Source organism: Corvus moneduloides, chromosome 10 (genome assembly GCF_009650955.1).
Source record: "Corvus moneduloides isolate bCorMon1 chromosome 10, bCorMon1.pri, whole genome shotgun sequence".
Lineage (NCBI taxonomy): Eukaryota > Metazoa > Chordata > Aves > Passeriformes > Corvidae > Corvus > Corvus moneduloides.
Genome location: NC_045485.1, coordinates 19,218,891 through 19,239,610, shown reverse-complemented (window position 1 = coordinate 19,239,610; position 20,720 = coordinate 19,218,891). Strand labels below are relative to the sequence as shown.

Here is a 20,720-nt window from a genome sequence, read left to right as displayed (position 1 = left end):
GGTGAAGGGGGGATGAAGGCAGCCGGGGAGGATGAAGGAAGAGGGGGGCTGAAGGAAGAGGAAGAGGGGGACGGAGGAAGAGGAGGGGGCGCGGAGAGGAGGAGGATGGACGGAGGAAGAGGAGGGGGCTGAGGAGGGGAAGAAGGCCGGGCACCGCGGAGAGCGCCGTGCCAGCACCGCGGACAGCGCCGCCCCGCCCGGCCCCGGTGCACCCCCCGGGGGGGAGGGGGGCGAACAAGGGCTGGGACCCTGCAGAAACAGGGCACCCCTCAGCCCCAGGCGTGCCAGCACCTACCCTCCCCCGAGGGTGTGGTGGTGCAGCACACAGCCACTGGCACAGCCTCCCACCGCCATGGAACTGGGCTGGGGACAGGTGGGTGCAGGCTTTGGCACATCACGTCTGACAGCAACGGCCCCTGCAGGAGTTGCAGGCCAGCGCTGATGGGTCAGCTTGTGTTCATTCTGAAACCTACTGATGGTAATTAATGCTGTGGTACCTTTTCCCTGGCACAGGAGGGCACTGCTGGGGTGCCACCCTCTCTCTCCCTTGGCAAGCAGGTTACCAAAACAGCTCAAAGGGCCTCCCTCTCTTGTTACTCACTCATTCCCAGTCATGGAGGGAGTTCCTGCTCAGTCCCCAGCCCCAGGCCTTTCCCTGCCAACTGCTTCCCAGCATTAGTGATGCCAGGGCTGCAGCTCAGACAGATCAGCCTGTAATCTGGGGAACAGCCTCTGGTTAATTATTCTGTACCCTCTGGGCCAGGGCCAGGGTGACTCAGCAAGAGGCAGCCCAAGGCATCAAAGACTGGCCTCCAGCCCCAAGGGGGACCAGCCTCTGTTGCCAACAGGGATACCCCACAAGGGAACCCCAGCAGGGACCAGCTGTGCCCCATCTCCACTCCAACTGCAAGACAAGGCAGGAGGGGGCTGATAGAAAAATGCCCTCCCACACTGAAAGGCGTAGAGGGAACCTGGCACACATCTCCCATCTCCTGTCCCGAGGAGACCATGCAGGTTCCACCACTCGTGCCTGTGGGAAAAGGGACATTTGGGGACATCAGGGCTCTCCTCCACAGCCAGGCTGCTGGCAGGGCTGTCTTGTCCACCACCAGAGACCCTGTGCCAGGCAGTGCCAGCAAGAGGAGTCCAGGGGGCCTGGCTCCAGGCACATCCAACCCCCTTGCCACCCTTCCAGCCCTGGAGTTGGGGTACCTACCTGCCTTGCAGTGACAGGGGAGGCTGGTCCTTGCCCATGCTCAAGGCTGGCACCCCCACACCAGCCCAGGCACAAAGGACATGGAGGGAGGGGGCGGCAACAGCGGCACACGGGGCATTATTTAGCAATGTTCTTTTATTTCCAGTTTTAAGGTGAAAAGATGCCTTTAAATCTTCAATTAAATACTCCATAAAGAAAAAAAAAAAAAAAAAGGCAAAAAAAAAATTATTTACAAATTCACGTGACCAGTAATTGAATCCTTGTTTTAATAATTACACATGCGGCTCGTCACATCCGGCGCTCTATAAATACAGGGGACGCGGATGAGGGGGCCGCCCTGTCGCTTGCCCAATTGTGGCCTTAAACGTTTGGGAGGAGGATGGGGGCTTTTGGGGTGTTGGAGGGGACTCAGCCTGGCCCAGAGAGAAGGGGCCACCCCCCGCCTCCTCCCCGGCACCCTCCCCAGGTGTCAGAGCAGGAGCTGGGGGGGGGAATGATTTATATTTAAAATTTAAAAACCATAGAGGGGAGGGGGTCCAGGCAGTGATGGAGGAATAGAGAGAGGACAGGGGAGGGGGAGAAATCACGCTCCTGTCCCCAAACCAAATTTAATAAGTTTATATATATATAATCTCTCTATATTTCATCAAGAAGGGGGGAGGAGAAAGAGGAGGAGGGAGAGGAGGGGAGAGCTATGTCCCCATCCCATCCCCCCCTCTCCATGACATGAAGCCGGGGGTGCTCTGCCCCACTCCCAGAGACCTGGTGTGCCTGCGCTGGGAGGGGGCGAGGAAGGTCCCCAAGGGGACCCATGGCAGCCACCGCCTCAGTCAGCATCTGTTTATTATCATCGTGACAAACTCATACAGGCCTTACAAACAGAACCAGGACAGAGGAAGAAGAGACAGGAGAGCTGAAAAAAAGAGAGAGGGGGGCTGCAATGGGCACAGCAGGTCACTCAGCCCTGGCATTAGCAAGTCCATGGGGGCCAGGGGTGGGAAGGGTTGGAGTCACTCCCCAGGGTGCCCCACTCTCTCTCCCCCTTTCCTCTGCCTCCTCCTCCTCACAGCTGCTCAGTTGTTGTCCGACTCGTCCTCAGCTTCCCGAAGCCAGGTGAAAAAGGCTGTCACTGATTTGAGCGCCACCCCTTTGCCCTGCTGCTCGGCTGGGTCCTTGCTGGACTCCCACTTGTAGAAAGCCTCCTCCTTGATGACATCCTCGTCGTAGAGGGCATCAAAGAACATCCGCAGCAGGTCTGGGGTGGGGGGACAAAGGGGAACCTCTGCAATTCTCCAGCCACCAGCCACCCTGCTGGGGTGGGGACACACTTGCCACCCCCTCCTCAACCCACCCGCACCCATGATACTCACTGGGAGGCTGCTCCAACTTCACCACCAAGGCTTGCAGAGCGTAGAGTGCCTGGAGCTCCTTCTGCTCATCCCGCAGGTACTTCTGGAGCAGCTTGGCTTGGTTGCGGATGACCATGGCGTCCACGCGGTACGGGTTCTCAACTGCAGGGGACGGGGCGTGAGAGGGGCAGCGTGGGCAGGGGAACCCCCACTGCTCCCACCTCACCCTGGTACTCACAGACAATGGCCAAGTGGCACACAGACGTCATCAGGGCCCTGATAAATGTGTTGGATGAGACCTGCTGCTCGCTCAGGTTGGCCTGGAGGGGGGAGGGTAAAGGACTGTGAGGTGGAGAGGAAGCCAGGAGGGAGCCTCCAGACATTCAGGTGCTGTGTCCCCACCCTCACCTCAATCCAGTCATATATTCTTTGGTTGTTCGGGTTCTCCTTCAGCAGTTTGTCCATTTGCTTGCACAGCTCCTCTGAGGTCAGCTCCTTGCGGCTTGGCATGTCAGAGCTGTCCCCCATCGTGTACTCCAATTTCTGGGGAAGCAGGCAGAGAGAGCTGTTAAAGGCAGCACAGGGGAGCACCACTCTCACACTGCCCAAGGTCCACCCATGGCCCACCTCTGCCCGTCGCTGCCACCAAGCCCCCACCTGCTCTGTGACAAATTTGTTGACATCCTGGTCCTCAGGCAAGAATTCCTTCCAGCTCAGGCCTCCATCCCGCCACAGCTTTCCTGCTGTCTTCTGGCCCTGTGGGACAGACAGTCGTCATCAGCACACCATGCCCTCCATCTCCAGGGAGCAAGATACTGTGGCTTGGCCATGCCACCCCCATGACCCAGACACTGAAAGGGATGTCCCTCACCAGCCTCTCTGGTGGCAGGGGGGTTCAATCCCCACATGGCCACCTGGCCCCCAAGCAGGATGCCAGTCCTTGAGAGAGCAGCCAGTAGCCACACAAGCCCCATGCACTTACCATGCCCTTGCACAACAAGCCCAGCACCTCAACCAGCAGCGTGGTGGCCTTCCCAATGGGCACCAGGGGCTTCGTGATCTCCCTGTGGGGCACAAGAGACCTGGGTGAGCTACCTGCCCCCATGAAGGGGGCAGGTAGCATGTGCCAGCCCTGCTGAGGAGCACAGCCCTCACCTGAACAGCTCCTCCATGGGGATGCCTTCCTCTTGCAGGATGGGGGTGATGAGCTCAGCCAGGTACAGCCAGATGTGTGGGATGTCAATCTCCATGTCCTCTGCAGTCTCCAAGATCTCCCGCAGCCTGAAGAGCAGAGGGAGCTGTTGGGATCCAGCAGGCCCCATGCACTTGGCTAGGAGGGACCTCAGGACACATCTCAGTGCTGAGTCCTACTCAAGGCAGGGCTAAATTCAAAGCCAGGCTGCCCTGGACCCTCACCCTTTGTAGTACTGCTCCTTGGAGAGAGTGCCTGCCTTCACCAGCTGGCAGAGCAGGGCTCCCATGTGCTCGCGGGAGATGGTGCTCCTCTCCAGCGTGGACTCAATGCCATTTTGCACAAAAATGTAGAGCAAGGAGGGGCTGCCTAGCTCCTGCACACACTGCAGGGCCTCCTGCAGGGAAAAGGGGGTTCAGTATTGCCCTACAGCCAGCTCTGGCTCCCCCCTTCAACATCCAGGCACCACCAGAACCCTGCCCAACAGTGCTACCACACAGTGAGGGAAGCATATGGCATGTTAGGGGAACATGTATGGTGTGTTAGGGTGCTTGGCCACCCCCTCCTCTCACCTTCATGTCATTGATGTGCAAGTATTCCTCTATGATTGCCTTGGATTTCTTCTCCAGTTCCTCTTCTGACAGCGTGGGCTTGGTGGATGTTGCAGGAGGTGTTGGCTCTTGTTTAACTGCAAGAAAAGAGCAAGGATCAGGCACCACCTGGGACAGGCAGAGCCGCAGGTCCAGCCATATCCTGGGATATTGCTCCTCCCCAGCTCACTGGTCTCTCGGCTCCGGTCCCGCTCCTCCGTCATGCTTGCAGCCTTGCGCACGGCCTCGGGGCCACCCTGCTTCTCCCGTTCTCGGCTCCTGTCCTCTGTCTCTTTGCTGAAGCTCCTCTTGGTGAGGGCAGACCTGTTCCTGTCTGCCCGCTCCCCCTGGTCGGGACGCTCCAGACGGTCACTGCCCTTCTCCGAACGCAACTCCCGGTCCCCTCTGTCCCCAGCCTTCTCTGACCTGTCACGGCTGGAGCTGCTCCTGGGTGGGAGAAAGACACACACAGCGTGAAGAGCCCATCACCACCCTCCCTGACCCCAGACTGCAGAGCTCTGGAAGGTAAGGCTGTGCCACTCCAATCCCCACCTCTTTTAGGACTTGACCATTCTTGGGGAAAAATTTTCTCCCTATTTCTCCCCAGTTCCAACTCACACCCTTTTCCTTTCACTCTGCTGCTTGGCATGGCTGAGCAGTACCTGCCTTTGTCCTGCTCACACCTTTCTTCTGATGCAGTGTGGCAAAGCTGCCCTTCGTTTTCTGTGGCGTACTGGCACACAAAGCACGGTCCCCAGACAGTGCTCACCCCACAGTTTTCCTCTTCTCCTGAACAAATCCAAACTCCAGCTCTCTTTGGGGACCTCACACTCCAGCCTCTAAGGGACTCCCTTTGGCCCATCAATGTCCATCCAAGGACCCCCAGTCCAGAGCACGCAGGGGTGGTCACCCAAGTGCCAAACAGTAGGGAGGACACCCAGGGTGAGGTCAACCTTCCTTGCCACAAGGACTCACCACTGACTCCCTCAAGGCCCCATCTTGCCACAGGGCAAGTCCAGATACCATAACTTGCCTACACACTTATCAACCACAAGCCTGAATCGGGGGTTCTCCCCCATCCCCAACACACCCATCCAGCAAGGCAGGGCTGGCCCCTCACCTCTGCACCACACGGCGGGACTCTGGGCTCTCGGCAGGCATTGACTGCTGGAGCGCTGAGAAGCGGTTCAAGGTGCTCGTGGCTGGTCGCCCTGAATCAGATGCTGGGCGTGAAAAGAGGGAAGTCTCAGAGTTCGGCACCTTCCTGGTACAGGAACTGCCGGGGGAAGGATCACCCCTCCCACTCTGTCCCACAGCACCCAGCCAGTCCCACACAGCCTACCTGAATCTGCGGGCTTTGCGCCAGACCCCCCACTGCTGCCCTTGCCCCAGCTCAGCCGCCCACCCGGTGCAAAGAGCTGGTTATTGGAGTCGATGGATCCAGGCTGCAGGTGGAGAGAGACAGTCAGACCTGACCCCCCATCGAGCCAGGATCTAGGCCAGGCAGCCGGCTCGGCTGCCACACCACACCCCCAGCCTCACCTTGGTGATCTTCGTTAGCCGGCTGGTGTCGATGGGCCGGTTGCCCTTGCTGATGGGCACTGTGTTCCAGCCATCATCTGCGACCAGGCTACTGCGCCCTGAGCACAAGAGGGACAGTCGTAAGGGGCAGACCAGCCTTGAGCGGCGTCCAGCAGGAGCAACCCACCCCAGGCAAACTCAAGTGCCCCCAAGCCCAGGCACTCACCACTGGAGGATGGCCCAGGGGGTCCTCTCCTCTTGTCCTTTGACATGAGCTGCTGCACTTTGATGTGTTCCCGATGCTCCTCCATCTCTGCTTCCTTGTGGATCTGATCTATGGTTTTGGGGCCCTGGTCTCCTCGCCGCGGCACCCAGCTATTCTGCAGAGGGCAAAGAAGGCGGGAAGAGGGCACTGAGATGGCTGGAAGATGGAGGAAAAGGCATTTCCCCTTCCCAGCCATCCCACTCTCAGAGTCTCAGGTTGGTCTCCTGCCTCAGCCATCATCACTTTCCATGTGCTGTGGCAGCTTTTGGCACAAAAAGGCTCAGTTTCTGGAGCCCCCCTGCATTAAATAGCTGCCAATTACTGTGTGCCCACTACCACTACCATGATAACCAATGGCTGGGGCTAGCATGGTGTCTCTGGGGCTGGCCACAGCTCACGTACCCATCTCTCCCCTAGATGGGACACATGGATTGCTGGCACTCAGAGGACACAGGCCAGCAGCTCCAAGGGACCAAGCAGGGGATGGAGGACAGCCCCCACACGATTGCATTCCATGAACTTTACCCGTCTTAGGTCAATAACATCCTGCAGCATGAAACGGATTCGGGATGATGTCTTTTTCTCTTTGATGATCTTCTCCATCTGATTGAAGTACTGGTCCATCCTAGGCTATAGAGGGACAGAGCCATGATCATATTCCTTCCAAAGGCAAGGCAAGGGAAGGGCAAGGCAGGACAGGGCAAGGAGTACCTTGGCTTTCTCAAAGTCCAAGTCCTTGCCAATAGTCGTAAGCAGGCGGCAAAGGCACTCAAGAGACTCTTCATCGTGGTTTTTGAGCAGCTTCACCACACAGTCATGCATGATGGCCTCCGTCAACATCTTCAGTTTGAAGAGCTCTCCAATGAACTTGATGTTGCCCAGGGATCGTCGTCGAGCCTTGTCCCGCGCCTCCTCCAGCTCATCCTTCATACGCGCCTTCTCCTCGGGCTGCAGGAAAAGCCCAGCAAGCCAGTTCAGTGTCCAGAGCCAGCCCAAGGACACCTATGCCAGCCCTCAGGCACAGACTCCCAGCCCAACTCACGGCACTGGCATCATCCATCTCCTTCTGCCGCTTCTCAAAGATCTCATCGTCGTCCTTGTCCTTCTCAAACTCCTTCTGGCAGCGGTTGAGCAGCAGCTTGCGGAAGTTCACAGTCACTGTGGGCTTGTCTGTTGTGGGCACTTTAAGCTGCAGGGAGAGGTACAAGCCAGAGAAGAAGCATGAGTTGTGTCTCCCCCAAGAGTAGGGCAACTAAGCTGGCACTACTCAAATCAGGAAAAAACCACCTTACAACTTTGTGATGCCCTGCTGAGACCCTGAACTTGGTCCTCCATCCACACACCTGTTTCCCCATTCCACACGGAAGGGCCTGCACACTACTAAGCTCAGCTGAGATGGCCAAAAACCCTTGCCCACTCAGTAGGAGACCGCCCAGCTTCTGCTCACCCCCATAAGGCAACGGCACATGTTAGCATAGGCAACAGAGAAGTTTGGCTCCGAGATGGCCTTCTCGAAGACGAGGTCGATGACACCCTTGAGCCGCTCCTCCGTGTCGATGGACAACTCCATCACCTGCTTCATCAGTTGCTGGAACATCTGGGGCGTCAGCTTGTTGAGGATGCTGCGGACGCGGCGGAGCAGTTCCTGCAACGGCAGTGGGGTCAGCAAGAGCTGGGCGTCTTTCCCCCAGGCCCTCCAACTGCCTGCCCACCCCAGCGCCCACCTGTGTCTTGATATTCTCAGGATCCTCCTCCTCGGAAGCACGTTTGCTGCTGGGTTTCCAGGCCTTCTCGGCCTTGTTCAGCTTGACATCCTCATTGAGGGACACAGTAGCAATGATTTTGCGGGGCTCCTTCCTCTGGCTCTGCTGGGAGCGGCGGGGACCCAACCCTGAGGGCTGACACATGGAGAAGAAACTCAGCTCTCTGCTCTGGGACCACCTGGGCTGGCTCCCAGAAGTCTCCAGTCCGCCTACTCAGATCCTCAACTCCATCACGGACATCAGTGGCCCAGACACAGCGGCTCGAAAGCTTGATCATCACGGAGAGGCAGAGCAGGATGGCAGCAGTGAAGCGAGGGATACTCACCAGGCCCCGGTTGCCCATGACAGGCCGGCCAAGGTTGGCGAAGGAAGGGGTGAAGTCAGGGCTGCAGTTCATGCCACTGAAGCGGATGGGGTCAAGTGCCCGCAGTGGGGTCTTGTTGGCCTGCGAAGGTACACACGGCTGAGGATGCCCGGGGGCAGAGGAGCGGGATGGATCCATCCCCCAGCCTCAACGCCGGGACAAGGAACTGGAAAAAAGGCCCCAGAGGTGCCCCCACACCCACCAAACTGAGGCTCGGGGTCATTGCAGATGCTGCAACAGGACCCTGAGCACAAAAGTAAGTCCCTGCCCTGCTTTGACAAGGCACAAAGAAGAGCCAGACCCCCACCTGACCACCACCCACAATTCCCCAATTTCCAGGGCCGCACCAACCTTGTCCAGCACCACATCTGTGATCTGGGGCAGCCCCTCAGGTTTCTGCATGCTGGCAAAGATGAACTGGAAGCCCAGCAGGAACTCCCGATCATATCGCTTCTTCTCCTCAGGGTTCAGCGGCTTCCATTGCTCTGCAGTGGAGGGCAAGAGGGAGACTCTGATATGGCCTGTCCCACATCCTCCACCACCCTGAGCTGTGGTAGGTCTGAGTCCACACAGAGACCAGCGACGTGGGATATAGACAACCACAGAACTGCCCCCGCCTGGTACACCATGAGCACAATAATCCTGCACGCTTAGAATGCCTGATGCCACCAGCTCCCCTGCCTCCTTCCAGGACCCTCGTGCTGGGAACTCTGTTCCCCACCCCATGCCAAGCTTGAGGACAAGATGGGAGGAGAATGTGAAATTTAGGACAGCGGGACCATGCCACCCACACCTTCCCCACTGCTGGGTCCAGAGGTGGTGGCTGCCAGCAGAGGACTGTGCCAAGGCACAGCTCACCTTCCTTGTAGCCATATTTCTGGCCAGCAGCCTTGCCCTTCTCCGGGGCCAACTTGTCCTCCTTCTCCTCCCACGTCTCTTCCGACTCTTCCTGTGGACGGGCAGGAGCCGCGTCCTCTGCTTCACTGGCAGGGGCAGACGTGGGGGGCTTGTTCTCCACCTCCGAGGCACTATCACCGGTCTGAGACTGCATTGGGAGGGACAGGGACAGCAGTCACCCACAAGAACCTGGTTCTGTCCCCTCCACCCCACTCCTTGGTGTCCACCCCACCTCAGATCCTCATTACCATCACAGAGCATCAGTGGCCCAGACACGATGGCACAAAGCAGAGTTCATCACAGCAGGAGGTGGGACACAGGGTGATCCCCAGACACCCCTGGGACACTCACCTCTTTAAAGGCATCCAGCAAATCCCCTACTGCCTCCTTCTTGTTCAGCTCCTTCATCCTTCGCTTCTTCTTTGGCACCGACATGGCGACTAGGAGGAAAGGCAGGGAGGTGAAAGACAGGAACCCTCCCAGTCCCCCAGGTACTCTTGACACCAGCTACAGGGTCACCAGTGAGGCCCCAGTAACACCAGGCGAGCTTCAAGATGGAGCCACAGGGATGTGGTCCTGCCACCCCATCACAGCCCCCATCCCCAAACATACCCCGATTTACCCTGTGCCTCATCAAAGCCTCCCATCCACACCACTGCCCTAGTGCAGTGCTCCCCATCCTCCTCAGAGGATCCCTGCAGACACACACACTGCTCTGCAGGACAGCCCTTATAGGAACACTCCCATACAAACCTCTGTCCCTATACACGCTCCCCTCCCTGGCACCCCTATACACCAGCACAAACAGATGTGCTCCCCAGAAGCGTATCTGCCCTCAGGTTCCCCTCCTATAGCACCCCTGTATCCCTGCCCAAGGCACTCCACACAAACATATCCTGTGAACCCATCTTCCCCATCACTCCTATGTAACTCCAACACTCCTGTGTAAGGTGCTTAAAGAAAAAACGAGAAACCCCAGCACATCCCCAGAGCACCCCACTTTCCTCAAGCACCCCCATGTACTTGCATAGCCCTACACAGCATGCCCCACAGCTTCCCTGCCAATCCTCCACCTCCCAGTGTCCTCAGTGACTGGTGACAATCCTCAGACACAACCCTGATACACCCACCCTACAGCCCTGCATAAGGCATCACAGAAAACATACTTCCATTCCCCAGGACACATCCCACACACCCCACTCTATACCCACCCCATACACCTCCACATAGATGTACTCCCCAGACATCTCCCTCATCCCACCATCCACAGGCACCTTGTCCCTCTCAGCATCCCATACCCACACATCCTATTGTCCCTAACTCCGTCCCCCTCTCCAGCACCTTCCCTGTACCTCATGCCTAGCACCACACCCATGTGATGTCCCCCATCACTCAACACCCACCCTGGGGCACCCTGAAGCCCAGCATGCCCAACCTTGTGCGGTCGCCTCCGAGGTCTGCGAAGGGGCAGGGGCTGGGCTCAAGCTTCTCTCCTGGGTCTCACCAGGGCCTTCACTCTCTTCCTCCTCCTCCTCTGCAGGCGGGGAGGCAGGGGTGCCAGGCTGGGCTGGCTCCTCAGGCTCTGAGATGGGGCTGACATCTGACTCGGGCTGCTCGTCGCTCGGCTCCACTTTGCTGGTGCCCTCCACCCCATTGGGTAGGGGCAGCTCTTCAGGCTGGGCAATGGGGGAGTCCAGGGCGGGCGCAGGCACCAGCTCAGAGGCCAGCACCGGCTGGCACAGGGGCACCTCAGGGACCGGCTCAGGCATCTCCTCCAAGACCCCGTTGGCCTCAGCAGTGGGCTCGGGGCAGGGCTCTTCCCGGGGCGGTGTGGGGCTGGGGGAGGCGGGTTTGGCGGGCGCTTCAGGGGCCTGTGGTACAACGGGCGGTGGCAACGGCGCGGCCGGCACCAGGGGCACGGCTGGCATCGGGGGAACAACGGGCACCGGCAGCACCTCGGGGGGCACAGACTCCTGTGGGGTGGGCTCTGGGAGGGGAATAGCAACCTCCTCCTCCTCTTCCTCCTCCTCCTCCGCAGCCACCGTGTCCATGCCGGGCGCGGGCACAAGGGGCAGCTCCACAGCCCCTGGCACTGTAGTGATGGCGCTTAACGTCTTTTGCGGGTCAGGTGGCGCCTCGCCCTGCTCCGCTTTCATGTCCGTGTCCACGGGAGGCTCCATTGGCACCAGCGTCACAGGCGAGAGCACCACAGGCTCCACCTCAGGGATCAGGGGAGGGGGAGGCGACGGGGATGCCGACTTGCTGGGCTCCAGGGACACGGGCTTGCTCACCACCAGCGCGGGCTTCGGGCGGTCATCTGCAAGGTGGACGGCATTAACGAATGATCCCCTGCTCATCCCACATTCCTCCCCAGATCCCTCTATCTTCAGAAGAGATAGGGATAGATGTGCCAAGCCACATCACAAATGGCTGATGAGGACAACAGGGGTCCTCCAGTGCCCAACAGACAGCTGAGGTGAGTACACAGCCCACATAAACTCTCCTGGATCCAACAGGGGACACAGGTTCCCAGGTATGCAGGGATGGCCTCTGATCCCACAAGCCTCAGGAGAACCAAGGAACAGTGGGGCTGGCATTTCACACCCAGCAGTGCCAACACCAGGGATCCTTGCTGCAGCCATGCCAGCTGGCGCACCCAGCCCTGGCACAGGCACTTACCAGGCCGGACAATAACTGCTACATGGGGGGTCTCTCCGTTGGCCTGGGGCTCCAAACCGCTTCCAGCCTGAGGGGGGCAAAGAGGGAGTTGAACACGGCCACATGCACTTCTCTCTGCCCCAGCTAGGGAGCCAGAGGGTCCACTTACCTGTGGAGGGGTGGGGGTGGATGAGGTCCTTGCTCCAGACATAATTTCTTCTGTAATGTCTTTGCCACCTTGGTTGGGGTCTCGTATTCGGATCTGCCCAAGAATCAGAGCAGAGTGGGGAAGCTGTTGGCAGGGCGTCGGACACAGCACATGGGCCACCCCCTTTCCCTCAGCCCAACATCCCCAGGGCACCCTTCTCCGAAGAGAAAAGGGAGGTTCATTCACTGCAGTGACCGTCCTGGCCACACAGTCAGGGGACCAGTGGGTGCCACATCCCCTCACCACAGGGCACAGTGTCCCACAGACACTGGCCTGTTCCAGTGCCTTTCAAGCCATCGCAACAGGCAGCTGGAACCAGCAGGTCCCCAGGCCAACATCCATCTTCAGAAGTCAGGGGATCCCAAGGCACCACTGTGCTGGCACAGCGGCTGCAGGGACCCCCCCCTCATTCAGGGGACAGTACAGGGAACTAGCCTCAGCACACAGAAACCACAGCGAGCTCTGTGCCACCCCCGGCACAATCCATACACCCACAGCCTCACTGGCCCCATGCCTGCCACGGGTGCAGCACAAGCTACAGCGTACAGGGCACCGTGCTGTGGGGTGACTGGGGGGTACATGTGAGTCTGGCTAGGACTACAGTGCAGTGCACAGTGCAGCCAGGAGTCTTGCTCTCTTCACCTTCTGAACACAACCTGCCCCCAGAACACCAAGTGCAGAGCTCAACCCATCTCCGATGAGGAAATCCCACCACCCCAATTCCCAGTCACAACCCCTGCCCCCCAGCATGGGGCCATGCTAGCAGCCACCTGGCTCCCAGCTATAAATAGGCCCCATGCGAGGCCTCCGAGCACCGGCATCTCCGGGAGCAGACAGCAGTTGGCAGCCGCGGCACCCCCGCCCTCCCAAGAGCCGTGACTCAGCACAACGCTGCCCGCCGGGACGGCCAAGGTCGCCAGCACCCACCGTGCACCCCAGTTCCCTTGCTAAGCTCCTCAGCCTATGGGGACACAGTCCTGTGCCACCCCTTTTCCCTGGCATGCAGCACCACATCCCATCCCACACACCACCGGCACCTGGGGCTGACACCATTCCCCTCCTGCACATGAACACGCCCTCTTGCATATGAGTACCCCCATGCCTGGAGACAGATGGCTCCTTACCGTCTTCCGTTCTCGTTTTGTGGGGATCGGTGGCTGCTGGCTCACAATGACCTGGGCAGTGGGGACCCCCGCTGAGAACTGCTGCACCCCCTGCGCCGGGTAATACGCACCCGCTGAAGGAGAAGAGAGAGAGTCAGACCAGCCAACCCAGATCCTCCAAGCCCGTCCTGAAGACTCCCTGATCTCCCAAACACAGGGGTCTGTCAGGAGCCTGAAGAGCCCTTGCTGCTCTGCAGCGAACCCCCATCGCATCCGGCCTGGATTGTCCTAACCCGCCTGACAGGCCTGACTGAATTCCTTCCCTGTGAAGCAGAGAGCGTCCCCGCGCCACCCCCACGCCCAGCCAGGCCCCCGCAGGCATCCACCATGCCCACCGGCTCCACGCCACCAAGAGCCCTGCCTGGACACTCGGCCATGTCAGGCACAGGCGTCCTGGCTCTGCAGGTGGCCGCCTTCCTGCCTGCACCCTTATCTCCCCAGGGCCAGCACCAGCCCGAGGGCGGCACCAGGCAGCCTCCATTCACACCCAGGCTGAGGGGCTTGGGCTCCCCGTGCAGCCTGAGCCCCTGGCGAGCCCAGCCCAGAGGAAGGAGCTGTGCTGAGGGCCAGAGGCAGAGCTGGACCCCATCCAGGGCTGGCCCAGCCCTCAAGAGGTGCTCCGCTCCTCCCAGGGCACCCGTGAGCATCACCCCAGAGCAGTGCCACAGGGAAATGGGTGTGTGGGGACAGGCACAGCTGGGTCCTGGCCCCCTCTGGCTCCAGCACCTTCCCTGCTGCACTGACACTGGAAGTCAACCAAGAGGCTCTGGTGACTGCCTCATCCCTGAGTCAGGGACCCTCCCTCTGCTCAGGGGATACACAGGGACGCTGAATGGGCGTCACACGCTGCGATGGGCCAGGCATGGGGGGAAGGAAGGAGACCGTGAGCTGCCTAGCCCTGGGGACCAAACAGGAGACACAATCTGATTCATTCGTCACAGGGCACACCATGCCAGGTCACCCACCCAGTCCTGTGGGCAAGAGGCAAGCTGCTGCCAGCTTCCCTGGGGAGAGCCACAGCAGCCCCAAAGCAGAGGTGGGGGCACACCCATGCTGGAACCTCAAAAAGATACCCAGAGCATGTCCCAAGATTCTGCACGAAGGTGCAGCAGTGCCTTTGCCCAAGCACAGGAGACAGCCACTGCCAGGGGCCACCTCCCTCCTCTGAGGGGCTGGCTGGGCCCCGAGACAAGAGGGAGGGAGGCCGGGCACGTACCTGGCTCAGGAGAAGCCCATCTCTGCCCTGGTTATGCTTTGCTGCTGTGCCGGGGCCAGGCCGGAGGCCTCGGCTCACATTTCTGTGTCTGCCGGGCCTCCCAGGACCAATCAAGCCTAAATATAGTCACAGCCCGGGTGGCCACATGCAAGCAGGGGGAAGGAGGAGGGGCTGCTCACACCACGCTCCCCAAACACCAGGAGGGGGCAGGCATGGAGCACCCCCGCTCAGCTCCTGGGGAGCAGGAGCTGAGGGGGGGTCAGCAAGCACTGAACTGCTCACCACCCTGACAGCAAGTGAGGGGAAGCAGGGGATAAAGTCTGCCCCAGCCCTCCGCCAGGAGAGTTAAATATTAAACGGCCCGAATTTGGAAAAGGACGGGGGTGAATGGACCGGTGCAAATGGACCAGTGGGACACGATGTGCTGCTGGGCAACAGGCAACTGTCCCCCAAAATAACCTGCAATGGAGTCATAGAGTCAGCCACAGTGAGCTGTGCTCAGCTCGGTGGGATGCACAGAGGCCAGAAGCAGGGGAGCAAAAAAATGGGGAAGTGCTGGGACTGAAAGAGCACCGGGGATCAGAGCAACTCCTCTGTCTGTACCGTAAGTCCCGAATTCTGTGGGGCTGGCTCCAGGGTAAAAACTAGGGGCGCCAGGTTGGACCGGGTACTGTTGGGTCGGGACAACATACGTGGAGCGACCCTGCAATAGCAGAGAAGAAGAAAAGTCAGTTATGTCCCCTGCAGGGCACAGACATACCCCCAAAACGCTGATGTAACCCTAGGCCTGCCTGTGAACTAGCTGTACACTAGGGTAGGGAGCAGGACACCAGGTGCCTCAGGAAACTGCTGGGGAGGGGAGGGGACCAGTACCTCTTGCTGCCTCTCTACAGAACCAGCAGCACCCTGCTCAAATCAGTGGGTGCTCAGAGAGTCTCAGGGCCCCTTCTGCACTCCCAAAACAGACCTGGGCTCCAAGCCCAGACAACACCTCCCACCGGTGCCCATCCCAACCCCCTCTCACAGAATCCAAAGTTCCCTCACCTGTCCGGGAATGTAATAGGCTCCTTGGGAAGGTGTGTAGGATATCTGGGAGGGTATCATCATCACCTGGGAAGCAGCCGGATACACATGGGCAGGAGGGCCGGGCCGAGCCGTCGTGTTACTCTGCACGCGGGATGCACTCGCGGGAGGCTGTGCCCTGTTCTGGTAGAAATGCTTGGGGAGAGATAGGGCACAGCGTCAGCAGCAGCTCCAGCACCTTCATCCGCCACCACCCCACGGGGGGGAGACACCACCCCCCCCCTCCCCCCCCACTCCGCCAGGATGCAGCCCCACCTCGGCAGCTCCCAAGGCCACCCCCCACCCTGGCATCTTCCTGTCCCCACGCACCTGCGGGGCCGCCTGAGTCCACCCGACCCAGCTCATGCCCGGCGCGGCCCCGTCCCAGCCCTCCCGGGGCCGGCAGCTCCAGCGCCTGGGGCCGGCCACGGCCGCACGCAGCTCGGCGGCGGCGGGTCCCGGCGTGCTTCGCACCGGCTCCCGGCACTCGCGGTGGATGCTGGGACCTGTAGTCCCGCCATGCCGGAGCCGGACAGCATGTGGAGCTCTCTATTCCCACCCCGGCCAATGCCATTCATCCCAACCCAGACCCAGCTCGTTTGCTGGGCAAGAGCATCCCCGGGAGCAGCAGCTCCAGCCCACCGACGAGTGGGCAAAGAAGGGTCCGCGCACGCGCCCCCAGGGCATGGAGAAAGTGTTACCTGAAGAGACCTGAATCCTCCCTGTTAGCAAGCGCACGCATACAGAGGGAAAAGGGGAAAGAGAGAGACAGGAGTTACTGGCACTGGGACAGGGATAGCAGAGAAAGGGACAAGAGGCCAGGGAGCCCTTTGCCCTGTGCCCACATCCCAGATCCACTGAGGTCCCCTGCAGGGACCTCCCAAGGGGCAGGGATGGGTCTGGTGAGCTCCCAGACAGCACAGCCAAGGATGTCACCAGATCTGTCCCCAGCAGCTCCTCTACACAAGAGGGCTGATGGAGGTCCAGAGCCTTGCACGCCACTGCAGGGCCTTAGAAGACCAAGCAAAGTAGGGAGGAAGAGGAAGATGAGGAAGGGCACAGGCAGAAGCAACAGCCTGGGCCAAAGTTAGCACAGGCACAGCCACATGCTACAGGCTTCATGCAAGGAGGGAACTGGGGAGACACTGCAGAGAAACCTACCCAAAGTCGAGCAGGCATCCCACATTTTCCCCAGACCAGCCTGTCCCCAAGCTCTGGGGTCCCCACATGCTCCCCAGCCCCTTCATGCCCAAGGTGGGTGTTTCTGTGCAGTGTCAGGGCAGGGTGTTCAGCATGCGGGGCAGGGGAAGCGGGTTAGTACCTGCTGGTGAATAGCCCGAGGCCCTGCTGGAAACTGAGAGAGGAGGAGAGGGAGGTTTGGGGCAGGGGAGGAAGGAGAGAAGAGCAGTCACTCGGTGGGCATCCTCGTTGGAGGTGCCTGCCCCCCCACCCCAGGGCCAGGAGGTCCTCAGGTGGCAGTTGTGGTCTGGATCACGGGCTCATTCCCCCTTCACAGGCACACGCCAGCCCTGAGGGGCACCACATTGCTCCTCACACCCCTGAGCTCCATGGTGGTGTGGGCTACTTGGCTAGGAGGCAGAAAGTTGCTGGATACCCCTTATCACCCTCCCCAGCTCTAGGCAAAATCCTTACCTGGCGCGGCTGAGAAGGCGTATTCATTTGTGAGGTCGGTGCTGGGTTAAAAACCACAGGTGCCGTCTGACCAGGTGGGAACGTCGGCTGAAAGACAGCAGGGAGGGAAAGAGATGGCAATGCTGCCTCTGGCACCAGCTGGGGAAGCAAAGCTGGGTCCCCCAACCCGGCAGAGGACGTTTACCTGCGGCAGTCCGGGAGAAGGGGCAGGGTGCGGGGCAGTCGGGGCTCCTCCTGTGGGCTGTGGAGCTTTGTTCATTTCATGGGGTTGTGCATAAGGATCCCCTTGCTATCTGCAGGAACAGGGACAGTGGGCATAAGCTGGAGATAGCAGCACCCCAGGCATCTGTCCCCTGTCCACGTCAGCCCTGAAATCTGCAAATCTCCAGCCCTATAGCCCACCAGTGTAAAGCCAGGCATCAGCCATGCCCCACAGACAACATCCCACCAAGGCATGGACCCCCAGCCACCCCTTCCTGCCCCACTGGGCCACGAGGAAGATGGGGTAGGCAATGCCAAGTCACCCAGCCTGGGCAGGTCCTCACGCCCTTCAGAGCGGAGCCCCACATCATACCTCAAACCCAGCCATGCCCACCAGCAAGACTGACCCACCCAAGATGACCCCACAAAGCCCGTCTGGGCTCTACGCAAAAGTGGACACCAGTGCCCGTGATCTGCCGCCAGCACCTAGGCCACCACTAATTCCGGGGGGCTGGGTGGGCCGGCGGCACCCCGGCGTCAGCCATGCCCAGCTCCACCCCGGCTGACCTACTAAGCGCTTCCCCCGGCCGGCCAAACCTGTTCCTGCCGGTGGTGCCGGGTCCCCGGCATACACCACAAACGCCTACCAGGGAAGGCAGGGAGCAGCTCCCACGTAGCCCCACTCCATCGACATTCCTGCCCATGGGAGCCCGCAGCCCCCCGCTACCACCAGCACCCAGGTAGTCCGGACACCCTCCCAGCTGTCCCAGGAAGGACTTGGCAGCCAGTGCCGCTCTCCCCGCCCCAGTGCAAAGGCCACCGGGGCAGGAAGGAGAGGCGGTACCCCGTACCCTGCCGGGGGTCCCCTGCGCCCCATGGTACCCAGCGAGCCCTTTCCCGGCCAGACACCCGAGGGACCAGCCCTGGTGCCTCCTGTAATCTGACGCCCGGACGCGTCAGCACTGCCGGCCCCCGGCCCCGCTGCGGGCACTGCCAGGCACGTCCCACCAACACTGGGAAATGAGGCACCCCAATCCCCCCAGGGCTGCACCTTGGTATGGGGCTGCCACCCCATCACAGGGATCCCCCGAGCCACAACCCCAGTGGACATGGGCCCTGTCAAGGTTCCAGGAGGTGGCAGGGGCCAGTCTGCACCCCTCAGTGCTCCCCCCGGGCTCCTTCTCACGGGAGACCCGAGCGCCTGGCACAGACAGCCCATACCTGAGCCAGCTTAGCTAGGCCTTGAGGCCAACCACCCCAAAACAGAGGGGGAGGATTGTCTCACAGGGGACAGGGACACCCGGGGACAGCCAGAAGTGGTCTCCTCCACCAGACACAACCGGGAGCGAGCAGGATACTCACCCCCCCGCGGGAAAAACCTGGGCCGGCTGAGCGGGCCTGCAGAGACCGTTCATCCGACTGACTGGGAGAGAGAAGGGAGGGGGTTGAGAGAGAGAGAGGGAGAGAGAGAGAGAGAGAGAGAGATCAGGCCGGGCCCCGCGGGGGGAGCCCGGCCCGGCCCCGGCTCGCACTGACCCGGCTAGCCCAGCAGTGCCGGGGAATGCGGGTTCCGTCCCGGGGGGACAACGTGGTACCGCCGTGGCTGTTTGTAATCAGAGTCGCTGCCGCCTGCCCTGCGCCGGGAGCGGCCGGGCCGCGGCCTGTGCTGGGCCCGCCGACGGGGCGGGGGGTCCTTGCCCGGGAGGGGTGGGTCCGGGAAGGCCCAGCTCGGTCCGAATGAGGGGCCGGGGGAGAGGAGCAGCAGTTCGGGGCGGCGGGAACGCACGGAGGAGTGAGGGACAAGACGAGGATCAGCGGCGGCGGGGCTGGGACAGGCCGCGGCGGGGGCCTAAGAGCGGCCGGCCCCGCCAGGCCCAAGCGCGGCCTCGCCCCCAGGCCGAGGCGGCGGCCCAACCGGCGGCTGCGGCCGGCTCCGTCCCGGGGCGGCGGCACCACCATCGCGGCGGCGGGAGGGCGCGGTGCGGTGCCCGGTGCGGCATCCGGCGGCCCCGCTCCCCCCCGCGGCGGCTGCGGCCTCTGCCAAGGACACGTGTCACTGCCGGCCGCAGCCGCGGCCCCGCGGGCACCGGCGGCGGCACGGGAGGACGGGGGCGGCGGGGCGGGGGCGGCAGGGCTCGCAACACATGCGGCGGCGGCGCCGGGCCTAGGCGGGCGCGGCGCCGGGAGCACGTGTGCGGCGGTGGTGGCGGCGGCCGGTGGTGGCGGCGGCGGCGGGGCGCACCGGCCGGCACGTGGGCGCGGACCGACGCCACCGCCGCGGGATCACCGGGACGTGGGGACCATCGGCACGAGCGGAGCCCGGCGCAGCAGCGAAGCGAAGCACGGGACAGGGCGTGGGAAGGGGGTGACGGCGGCGGCGGGGCGGCACCCACGTGGTGGCGGCGGCGGCGGCGCGACAGGGCCCGACGGAGCGAAGCCCCGGGAAGGGGGGCGAATAGGGCGGCACGCGCGGCCCCGGGACCGGCGGTCCCCCCCCCCCCCCCCACGCGGGGCGCGCGCCCGCCCCGCCCCCGCCCGTTACCTTCAGTCTCCTTCAGCGCGCGCGGCCCGACGCAGCCGCAGCGCAGCGCAGCACGACCATTTCCGGAGCCGCGCCGCGCGCAGGGGGCGGGGCCGCGGGGCCGCGCGCCAGCCGCCGCCGCGGGGGAGGGGCGCACGGGGGCGGGGCCGCCACGCCCGGAGCCGCGCCGGGCCCCGCCCCCGCCCCGCGCGTTGCGCCGACGCCGCGCCCGCCCCGCCGCTGCGGTCACGTGGTGGGGCGGGGCGAGCCCCGCGCGTCCCGGAGGAGGCCGGGGTCCGCATGGCTGCGCCTTCTCCCGACGGCCGCGCCCACCGTCTCGTCCCTCCGCCGCGCACCCCGTGCACGGTCATGTGGCGACTGGGCGCACCTGGCACCGGCACCGTTCGGGACACGCAGTCGCCACGCGCCTGACACCACCCGAGACCCACAGCCACCCAGGGATCGGTACCCGCAGCACTCGCACCCATTCGGTGCTTGGCATCACCAGGACCCGGCCTCACCCAGGACCTCCCCCCACCCAGAACTTGACATTGCCCCGGCCTGCACCCACCCGTGCTCCATCCACCCTCGGCCACATCCGTGGCCGCAGCCCCGTGCACCAGCACCTTCTCGGGACCAGCATCCACCCGGGGTCTGCTCTCACGCGGGACTTGCACCCATCCAGCACCCACCCCTCTCCTACGGCCAGGAGCTGCACCTGCCCAGAACCCACCCAGCACCTCCCACCCACAGGGGACATGGTCCTCACCTTGTACCCTGCAGGATGCAGCACCTTATCCCTACCCTTCACGCATCCCACTCCCCTTGGGACTCAGCACCACACACCCATTCCACTGTCCATCCAGCACCGCACTCCCACT

The 20,720-nt window shown here is 61.9% G+C and overlaps 1 protein-coding gene and 2 non-coding genes across 11 annotated transcripts; all 3 read right to left on the bottom strand.

Annotated features, from left to right (window-relative positions):
* Positions 1-1,333: 1,333 nt before the first annotated feature.
* On the bottom strand, positions 1,334-19,942 carry EIF4G1 (eukaryotic translation initiation factor 4 gamma 1). 9 transcript variants are annotated; one of them, XM_032119490.1, is made up of 35 exons: positions 19,861-19,942; positions 18,681-18,741; positions 17,302-17,410; positions 17,118-17,204; positions 16,786-16,818; positions 16,166-16,186; positions 15,447-15,620; positions 15,006-15,105; positions 13,148-13,260; positions 11,985-12,077; positions 11,837-11,903; positions 10,593-11,474; positions 9,509-9,597; positions 9,119-9,305; positions 8,612-8,745; positions 8,222-8,359; positions 7,858-8,031; positions 7,581-7,778; positions 7,176-7,322; positions 6,845-7,081; positions 6,659-6,763; positions 6,095-6,248; positions 5,890-5,987; positions 5,690-5,792; positions 5,468-5,570; positions 4,538-4,794; positions 4,330-4,445; positions 3,982-4,154; positions 3,721-3,846; positions 3,548-3,629; positions 3,223-3,321; positions 2,974-3,108; positions 2,804-2,885; positions 2,587-2,727; positions 1,334-2,471 (listed from the first exon to the last, which is right to left on the bottom strand). In XM_032119490.1, exons 3-35 carry the CDS (start codon positions 17,374-17,376, stop codon positions 2,290-2,292), a joined length of 4,905 nt encoding a protein of 1,634 aa, XP_031975381.1. In that variant the 5' UTR covers positions 17,377-17,410; positions 18,681-18,741; positions 19,861-19,942; the 3' UTR covers positions 1,334-2,289. The 9 variants fall into 9 exon arrangements, with proteins under 9 accessions (XP_031975381.1, XP_031975384.1, XP_031975385.1 ...); XM_032119493.1 differs by having other exon boundaries at positions 5,468-5,558; XM_032119494.1 differs by having other exon boundaries at positions 8,222-8,341.
* LOC116449129 lies at positions 8,106-8,180 on the bottom strand. Its single transcript, XR_004242250.1, has one exon. It is a non-coding gene; the product is annotated as a small nucleolar RNA SNORD66 (small nucleolar RNA).
* Positions 9,386-9,463, bottom strand: LOC116449128. Its single transcript, XR_004242249.1, has one exon. It is a non-coding gene; the product is annotated as a small nucleolar RNA SNORD66 (small nucleolar RNA).
* Positions 19,943-20,720: the final 778 nt, after the last annotated feature.

Coding starts and splice junctions, on each gene's coding strand:
- EIF4G1 (XM_032119490.1), bottom strand. CDS start 17,376: ATGAACAAAGCTCCACAGCCCACAGGAGGAGCCCCGACTGCCCCGCAC. Junction 4,155..4,329: donor TGCACATCAATGACATGAAG/GTGAGAGGAGGG, acceptor TTTTCCCTGCAG/GAGGCCCTGCAGTGTGTGCA. Junction 3,322..3,547: donor GCTTGTTGTGCAAGGGCATG/GTAAGTGCATGG, acceptor TCTGTCCCACAG/GGCCAGAAGACAGCAGGAAA.